General features: G+C 38.7%; 1 protein-coding gene across 2 annotated transcripts in view; it reads right to left on the bottom strand.

The window, feature by feature from the left end:
- Positions 1-9,507, bottom strand: part of itga11a (integrin, alpha 11a) — a 53,510-nt gene extending 44,003 nt beyond the window's left edge. For both annotated transcript variants that reach the window (XM_046033477.1, XM_046033478.1), the window contains exons 1-2: positions 9,384-9,507; positions 1,580-1,694 (exon numbers count right to left, since the gene is read on the bottom strand). In XM_046033477.1, the coding sequence (XP_045889433.1) occupies positions 1,580-1,694; positions 9,384-9,456 (188 nt within the window). In that variant the 5' untranslated portion in view covers positions 9,457-9,507. The remainder of the gene's footprint in view (positions 1-1,579; positions 1,695-9,383) is intronic.
- Between the last annotated feature and the right edge of the window lie 800 nt (positions 9,508-10,307).

The raw sequence follows: 10,307 nt of genomic DNA on the forward strand, positions 1-10,307 counted from the left end.
TTTAAATTCTATTCTGGATTTTACTGGAAGCCAATGCAAAGAAGCTAAAACAGGAGAAATGTGATCTCTTTTCCTGGTTCCTGTCAGAACACGTGCTGCAGCATTCTGGATCAGCTGAAGAGTCTTAATGGACTTTTTCGAGCAGCCTGATAATAAGGAATTGCAGTAATCCAGCCTAGAAGTAACAAATGCATGGACTAGTTTTTCTGCATCATTTTTAGACAGGATGTTCCTGATTTTCGCAATATTACGTAGGTGAAAAAAGGCGGTCCTTGAAATTTGCTTAATGTGAGACTTAAACGACATGTCCTGATCAAAGATAACTCCAAGATTCCTCACAATGGTGCTGGAGGCCAGGGCGATGCCATCCAGGGAAACTATATCTTTAGATAATGCGTCACGGAGGTGCTTAGGCCCCAGAACAATAACTTCAGTTTTATCTGAGTTTAACATGAGAAAATTACAGGTCATCCAGGTTTTAACATCCTGAAGGCACATTTGAATTTTAGCTGATTTTTACTTTGAAGAGTTCTGAAGGAGTCTCTGGCCTGCTTGACACACCTCTGAAAAAGCCGTCAGTAAACGTGTGACTGGATTCCCCTGAATTTTCTCAGGGAAATGAAAATAAGCGTCCATAGGTTTATGAATGCGGATCAAACGCCGGAACGTGCACACACTGCAGCACATGCTTTATGTGAGCATGTGCAAAAGCGTCCTTTTATTCAATTTATTTAACAAGGGGGAAAAAAATATCCGTAATAAGATGGAATTAAACTCACAACCTACCCGTTGGGAGTCCCGCACAGCATAGATTGAGCTAAACGAGCACAGGAATTCATATGATTTATTCTGGCTCGCCATATAACGGCTTGGAAAAATTTGGCCCAATGCCAGACTTATTTGCTGACCCCTGAGCTACAATATACATCACAATAAGAGATACTGATATTTTGTCAGACAATAAAGGTGACACTGAAATTCAGCTTCTGAAAACTTAAAACAATATTAGATTGTAAATGGACTGTACTTGTATAGCACCTTTCTAGACTTCTGACCATTGAAAGCACTTTATACTTTGTCACATCCACTCTGTTCACATACATTCATGAATTGATGGCAGTGGCTACCATGCAAGGTGCCAATTGCTCATCCAAAACAGAAGCAAACCATTCACACAATTTGGAGTTTAGTATCACACCCAAGGACAATTAGACATGCAGAGTAGCAGAGCTGGGGATCAAACTGCCAATCTTCTGATCACTGTGCTACCTGCTCTAGTTCCTGAGCCACAACTGCCCCGAACAGAGCTGTCACATAATGACACCAGGGCTCCCGCAATGTGAAGTTAACTTGAAGTTGTGGTGACAGTTTGCGAAATAAACGTTTTACTTGTTTGATCCATAACAAGTGGTGAGATTGGTGACCTGGAGTGATTTTCAAATTATTCAACACGGCTTGATTTTAAAGAACACAATGTTTGCCAAGCTATATGATAAGACAGGCATTGATTGATTGAACAGAATCTGATATCAAATTGCTGTAGCACTATGTAATTGTGTAAATCATATAAGTCCCTTACCATTTTTCCCCTCCAGCAGCCACATGTTGCTGAACAGTGTATCCAAACTGGGCTTGTTTAGGGCCTTTGATGATCCTGTGTTTCTTTGTGTCAATATTGAAGCAGTCAAGGAATCCTTGAAAAAGAAAAGAAAGTTTTCATCAGCAGTGACTAAAGAAGAGCTTCATATTGCTGCTATTAATGACCTGAAGTTCAGTACCTAGTTCTATAGCTTTAGTATATCAAGTTTTGAGTGCCACATGATAGTATATCAGTTTTGTAAGCTGATGGTAAAGAGCTTTTCACTACATCCACACACTGAGCCTAAGTTCTCAAACACAAACTAACATTCACATACTGGCACAACAGCCGGCCAACAACATGGAGCTGCCAGGGATTGAACTGCCAACCTTCTGATTAACAGGCAACCTGCTCTATCTCCTGAGCCACAGCAGCCCTGGTTTTATGGATGTATGCACTGAAATAAACATTTACGTTAACATTCATTAGACCTCAGCATCTGGCCTAAGTGCAAACTCATCCTTACATCATCCCTACCCTGTCCTGTGTCTGTTTGTTCCTCTGCCCCAGTCTAAACACAGACTTCCCTCATATGGAAACAAATAATTGGATAAGCATTGTAGAGCAGCTGAGCTGTCTGTCACCTTTGCCTGACATTCCTTCATCAGACCCAGAGGAGTTTTGGTTAAGCAGCATAGTATTAACATGACCACCTACATGACCAATGTTTTACTTCCATAACAACTTCTCAATCTGGCATACCTCATCAAAATTTAAGTTAAAGATGTAAAATCTGATTTACATATCAGTGGTGAGGAAGCTGAAAAGGCTCAAGAAAGCTCCATCCATTTGAAGAAATTACAAAACAATCTGCACTATACAAGTACTTAATGTAGGCCTATTGCAACAGCAGTTATAATATTGGTAAAGAGACTCAGCAAGGAGTTTTGTTTTGATATTGCAGTTAATAGATCGAAGCGTGAAATGTAACGTGACAGGTAGTATGATGGTAAGAAGTAAAAGCTGCTATGGGACCTGATCAAAGCAAATCTGTTTTTCCGATCGTGTACTCACATCACTAGACAGCTTACCAGGTGGTAGAAAACTGCAGAGAATGTCTGTTTTCAATTAAAATACCAGTCAGAGAAGGAATTTTTCAGATTTTGCATGTCACCAAGTTACCCATTATGGCTAATTAATGGTGACAGCATCATTTGGCTTTAAATTTCCATCAAAAGAGGAAGACTCTGTGTGAGGACATGGATGTGATGAGATTTTCCTTTTGGGCCAGGAGAAGGGGAAAAAACTTAATCGTTCATCTGTCTTCTACTTAATCTTCAGCTGATCTCTGTTTCTCCAGTAGCCAGACTGTGTGTCTGTTGATCAATGTTGCTCCATTGATGTTTCAGCTACTGTAAGATCTAGGATCATGTTGACCTTTACACTAAGCCCAATGATACTCTAATCCCAAAATATACTAACTAAGATGAGAAACTATCACTTTTAGCTAAATGAATGCATGAAGAAAAGACAGTAAGAGGGAAAGTTGAGCAGACTTTATGCTTAATGAGACACAGAGGTTTGTTTTGTGGAAACTGAAGACTGTTGCGTGTGTTTTCTGTGAGTATTTTCTCACAGTTTGAGCTGCACAGCTGAGCTGAGAACACAAAGGCTGCTTTTAACCACCCCAAACTCCTCACACTTCTTACATCTCAGTGGTTCTCAGCCACACACTGTTGGGCTTATTCAATCCCTCGCCCTCACGCTAAATGACCCCACTCACAGCTCACTCCCCATCGCTGAGGCACTGGGGTCACATCAAGTTAAGTGAGCATTTTTTTCCCCCTGTCATGGGAAAATGAGTTAAATGTAAACAACAAGGTTAAGGAATGTTTAACAAAGTTGGAAAACAAGTAAAATTCTAATTAACCCACAACTAATGACAGCTGAGGTCAAATTCAAGACAGGCGTACCCATCAGAAATGAATTCATTAGCTTCCATTGGCAGGCTTTAAACTGACTCTACACACCTAATGAACAAAATGTTGTTTACACTTTGCGATTACTTAAACATGTTGAGCCTCTTAATATAATTGCTATTGACCTGATATTGTTGCTGTTATCCAATATCATTATTAATTGTGAGTACAGCATCTGTATTCACTTTTATCCCAATGATACTCGTGTGTTGCCAAGGTAAATCAAAAACCCAAGTTGCCCACATTACATAACTGTCTAGTTGATGTCAAGGACTGAATGTCCTTAAACTCCCCAGACGTAACAATATGTACCAGTCTGCCATTAGGAAAACAGCTGAGCTCCTCACAGGAGCTGCTTGCTTTTTTTGGCTATCCATGAAGAACAATAACTATCAAAGTTTGCCACTGTCAGCTAGATGGACACAAAAAAGGGCATTAGGAGGTTACACAACTATTCCTGTCACTTTTCATATGTACAACTGAGTAAAAGTCAATGAATGCCTTCCAGGAGAGACTGTAATCCAATTTTACATTATAAAGGTTGAAAGGACTCTTCACTCTAAGTAATATGGTTGAATTACTGTATGATGTTACAGCAGTGGTGAAATCGTGTTTTACTGCATCAGTAGGTTAAATTAAATGAAAATAGATCAGTATTTCTGTTGTAAAAATATGATGTTAACATTCAGTCAAATTTGAAAGTGTGTATAAAATACTGTACTGCAGACATATGTTGTACAGCTGCAACTCATCTCAGCTGCACTTTGAAATGCAGAAGAGAGGTAATTCTGAGAAGCTGAAGAAAAATGGTCCCTCAACAGAAATGGGAAGTTGTCTGCATTCCTTAGATAGTGAAATATTTAGTAGTATTAATCAGTTCAAATATCTACTCCCACTGTTCCTCAGCAAGTATCTCTAGCTCTAAACCCAGGACTGAACTTGAGGGTTTATGGACTGCAGGCAGTGTCAAAACCATCATCACCACAATTGTACCACAGTGGAGTGACAGCCACAGATTGAATAAGTCATTCATTTTTCACAGTCAAATGACCAGGAGTTCAAAACACCTTGATGGCACAACCATAGACCATGTGTTCTGTTTCATGAAAACCTCCATTAAAATAAATCTCTGCCATGTAGACTCCTGTAACTCCATGTAAATATTGACACATTCTCCACCTTGTTCATTTCCTGCCATATGAATGGTTCACATGTTCAGCTGCTGTTTGATCCTAACACCAAACATCCTCCCAAAGTTTCTGTTTAAAAAAATAAATTAAAATCAGTAGGTAACTCTTGACAGGGTGCCATAGCATAAATAATTTTACACATGATGTGCAGTGGGCTCATTTTGAAGGCTTTCCATCATTGTTCAACTGAAGCACAAAAACGTTAACAATTACGGTAGCTGATTTAATGCTAGGATTACTTTTAAGTAGTGAAAATAAATTTTCCAAGATGCAATTACAGATAGGCTGTAGTCTGACCAAGAAATGACCAAAAGACAGGGACAGGGAAATGTGTCAGGGTGAAAGCATGAGAATGGTAGTGGTCCAGTTTCCATTTCAAGCTACTAATGTGGCAGGGCAATTTAATATCTCCAGTAATATCAGCAACTTCTAACGCAAGGTTGCTGGGTTTCCTGTGTACTGGCTTCCATGCCTAGACAAACAAACCTCACGCCAGTGGCTGCCGGTGCGACCCACATCAGTTCGCTGCTGCCATTGGCCCAACACCAAGCTACAGGAGCTCTACCACAGACCCACTGACACAGAGCAGCCATGCGGGTGCAAACTGTTGGCTTGGAGACATCCTCATCTCAGAAATGCACGATGATGCAGTTCTGTTCTAAGATGATACATTGTAATATGGTTTAGGATGTAGAAAACCATACGGTAAATCATGATGTTTCCTCTTCTTTACTGCTTTTTAGTCTTTTAGTTTCCAATCAACTCTGTGAATGTGGACACTGCCTTATGACTGCATCTGACTGGTGTTTTGAGGCAAAATATGAGAACAGAGCCTTTGCATAAAATAAAACTCAAAAGCTACAGAAAGTACCGTTTTTCCATTGATCCATTCTGGGTTTCCATTATAATGGTTTTCTCTGGAAAGATACTTAACAATAGACAATATACTTTCAAACATTTTGGAACCTTATATCATTATTACCCCACGCCAACATAAATACACTGGGAGATGCGGGGTATCTAAATCCAGATGTTCAAAATACACATCAGCCAACTTGGCACTGCTTAACAAGCTGTTAACCCTCTGAGCCAACAGAAGACCCTCCAGGGACTCAAGCCAAGTCTCTAGGGCAGCCTAATACAGGATGTGCACCACCAGCTATCACACAAAACTACTGTCAAGACATTTGCACAGAGTTAGGAAGCAACAAGTTTGTTATTAGAGAAATAACATGATGTGGACTTACTCAGAGTTAGAAAATGATTTTCTTTTTGGCCAGTGTGACATAAACTAACTGTAACACTAAAACTTCAACAGCCTATAATTATAAATGCTGTAAAACAAAACTACTCTTTATTAATGGGCAGGTATTTTCGAAATGATGCGACAGCCATTCAAACTCTACCGGGACCTTAGAATACTAACTACCACTGGGATTCCTGTTGCTACCAACACGTTTAGTCTCAGTTAATGCCAGACAGGACTCACTTTTGAAAATTGGATCTGGTCACAGAAAGATCCAAATAGCAGTTGACACAGCATGATGTAATAGAGGAATCCCTGATTAGGATTCTCACCAAAGTGCAATCAGGATATTTTACAAAGAAAACAACAGTGTATGTATGTGTGAAACATAACCTTCCACATTATTTGGCAGAGGTAGATTAAATACCTGGGATTGTTGGAGATCCTAGGAAGGTATTTAAAATTGGAAAATTTGGTTATTGAAAATGCAATAATTACATGTAATGATGATTTTATACATTGGCCATGGAATTTACTCATTCTATACAAAATGTGTCCATTAAAATCATGCAACAGGAGATTTCACACAAAGCTTGGGTTAATTGTTTAACACACTAATCAACATTTTTATATAAGTTAATGTGCAATGTAAGGGGGGTCACTGAAACCAATCAAAAATGATCACCCTGCTCTAATGATTTATGTGCTGTTTAACCTTTTTTAATCATTGGTTTTGTTTTACACAAATCTACAATTTGTTTCAGTCTCACACTTTCAACAACCACACAACAAACGACAGCTTATTTAGCAAATTCCCCAAACAACACAGATTTAGGTTCAAGTGATAAAGCCCTCTAGCGGCCGCAGGATTGAGTCTTGTCCATTGACAGCAAAGGAGGAAATTGGTAACATAATTGAGCCACAAAGTATGCAGAGGAAGACGTCAGCATCATTGGAGGGGTCAACAAAACTGTGGATTGTGTAATACGAGAGATCACTGTATGCTACTGTCATCTTTGGTTTCTTGTAACCATGACCACCCCTGGAACCCAAACCAGCAACCCACCAACAGTAATTTGCAATGATTTTGGAAAGCACAGACACATTACATCATTCTGTTGATAGGGGGGGTCGGAGCAGAAAAATCTTAAATGTGCTGTTTTGGAGAATAGTTACAAACATTGTATTTTGTCATTAAATTTTAGATGACAAGCTCTGATAAACCCACTGTTCATTGCCTGCCCTGCAGCAGACAGACAAATGTAGCAACTAGCTGGTGAAGACAATGGAGCTTCAAACAGCTAAAGAGCCAGATATTTTTCTTAGTTGGTGGAAACCAAAAAAGACATACCACCAGAGGGAATATTGAACTTACATTTTTCAAGAGGCAGAATAATTACTTCAAAATGAATACAAATGTTGCTCCATGTTGGCCATATCAACTGTATGTGGTGATATTATGTAAGGACTGTGTGTAAGTTTGTTCTAGATTTACAGAAACTGTAAATGCAGCATTAACTACCAAACATGTTATAAGTGGATGATGATACAATTATAGCCTCCTAAATTTCCTTTTGGAAGCCACCATGATATAATTGCTACCATGCACTTTGAGATTTACCTATTAAGAAAATAATGAACTTGGCCTCTACTTCATTATTATTGGGACACCACATGGAGTATTACTGTTTATTTAATCCAGTCAGAATCTGGCACATTGTAAATTTTGACTTAATTGAACATACATTTTATATTTTGGAAGGCCTCCAGAAAAAGCTATTTTTTATAAGTAGGTCAGTAACTGATTAGCATTTGTTATTGTCATTGGTGCACTCTTCACCTTCTACATCACAATGGAAATCGTAGTGGGAACTTTTCACAACAGCTTAATCATCCCTGCATGGAATTGACATATTGGACCTCTATTAAAAGGAGGAAATCCTAAATTCAAAGAAAATATAAACTTGAGTTGACATAAGCTGCTGGATAGTGCTTATGAGAACAAATCAGGTGAATGTATACATGAAGGACGATGTTCTATCAGGGGAAAAAGTGTGTAAATATATTAGTTTTGCAAATGATGCAAATAGAACCGCTGTTTCCATCTCACATAGATGTGACATCAACATCTATATAGGGTGGCCTTCACTTCGTTATCTGGATGGGATAGTTGGTCCAAAAGTCCTACAATTCCACAGTTAGTCTAAAATGTAGCCTCATTCTCATGTGTCCGCCCAAAACATCCCACACCACAGCCAGCATCAAGTCTTTCCCAGCTTCAGCTACAAGGTCAGTGTCTCCCTCACTGTGGCATCAGTCCAAAACTAGTTTCCAACAAATTCCAAAATCAAACCAAATATTTATATAGAGATTTCCTCTCCGCCACTCCTTAGTTTTGTATTATTTACCAAATATCTAAATGGAAGATTAATGAATTTCTTCCTGTGAAAAATTCCAGTCCTGTAGACCTCAAAGTTTCTGCTTCAGTATTAATCTCAGGGTGATGCAGAATAAGGAATGAATACAGCTTCATTGTTGGAAAAAAATGGAAAAACATAATGTTCATGTACAGCATGGTGACAACATGCACAGCATTTTTTGGAAACATTGGCCAAAACTTAGTGCGTTTAAAATATGTGGTTACAGTTCACAGTATATTGAGCTCAAAACCTAACCACATAGAGATCTCCATTGTAGCGCCTAATCAGTTGCTTAAGATTCTACAGTATATATAAAGGATGCAGTAGATTTGATTAGCTTTACTTGTATATTGATTTATTTGACTATGGTAAATGACTGAAAAAAAAAAAATGCTTTTGGTGCCTTTTATACACTCTTTGTCTCTCTTTTTTTTGTACTGTCTAAATGTGTTAATGCTATAGTGATTAAACTGGTAATTGACCACTGTTCTGGCTGTGCACCAAAAACTCTCCAGTCACTGGAAACTTGACTGTGAAAACATAGCATCAGCTTTCATTTGAAAGAACATGCCTTCTTCCAATGAGACACAGAGCACCTCTATAGACCTGAGGGGGACAACATATGCTTCAGTAAAGCCACTGAGCTCTTACCATGATACTGGGTCAAGATGTCAGGTTATGAAGTAATTCACATTGGCAGCCATTCATTCACTTAAGATATTCAGATATAACTGTTCCTTCAAGTACAGAATATGTATGCACATTCAGATTTTCAGTAAAATCTTAAAATACTAATAAAAACCATATCTTATGTAGCTTTAAAAACCTTTAAAACCAGCAGTCTTGACATAGCTGCATAACACGAGCATGTGAGAATACATACAATACACACACACACACACACACACACACACACACACACACACACACTTAATAAATAACACAAATACATTAACACCTTTCACTCACCTAACTGCTGGCTGCAAATCCAGAGCAGAAAGAGGCAGTAGTACTCCATATGTTTGCCGTTGCAAGCGTGCATGTGTTTGTGTATGTGGTGGGCTGAGGCAAAGAGACCCCCGTGGCAGGCACAGTTAAAGATCCTACTCTGATTGACTCTAAGTCTAAGTTAAAGCACTGCCTATATCTTGGGGAAGTAGGAGGGGACTGTAGAAGAAGAAGGAGGTCCACTTTGACACAGCAGGCAGGAAAAATCTCTCTCACACACTCATTCAACTCAGGGGTGAATACTCTTAAATGTTTGTAGTGGACCTTCTGTGGTGGATATTTATGCTGAGATGCATTTTAAGGGAATGACGCTTTGAGCTGTTCAGGTGTAAATTAAAAAAATTTAATTCTTTACTTAAAAACTGCAGAATCTCTCTTGATAGATAATGAAATGAAATAATGAACCAACAACTGAAAGTCATGGAAGGACATATGCACATACAGGCAGAAGAAGGACATATCATTAACATGATCACATACTTTTCCACACATACAGTTGCTGGAAATAGTATGTGAACCCTTTGGAATTACCTGAATATCTGCATAAATTAGTCATAAAATGTGATCTCATCTTCATCTAAGTCCAACACAGTCTCACTCCCTACTTGTCAAATGTCTGACGCATGGTCAAGGCCCTTTGTCGTCGCTTTTTAAAGACTTGGTTAGCCCTTTTGCATCAATTATTGACGTTTAGGGATCCACAGTCAAGTTAGCAACGCTTAGCAACAATAAATATGCAATATCCGGTTACACTTTCAAGGTAAAACGTAACGTTTCGATACATTGCCATGTTGAAACGCGCATAATTAAAGTCGTGAAACGTTGCAGTTTTGTTAGGTTTAGGCACAGAAAGTACTTGGTTGGGTTTAGGCAACAAAACTACTT

The sequence above is a fragment of the Micropterus dolomieu genome, linkage group LG20 (assembly GCF_021292245.1).
Source record: "Micropterus dolomieu isolate WLL.071019.BEF.003 ecotype Adirondacks linkage group LG20, ASM2129224v1, whole genome shotgun sequence".
In the NCBI taxonomy this organism is placed as follows: domain Eukaryota; kingdom Metazoa; phylum Chordata; class Actinopteri; order Centrarchiformes; family Centrarchidae; genus Micropterus; species Micropterus dolomieu.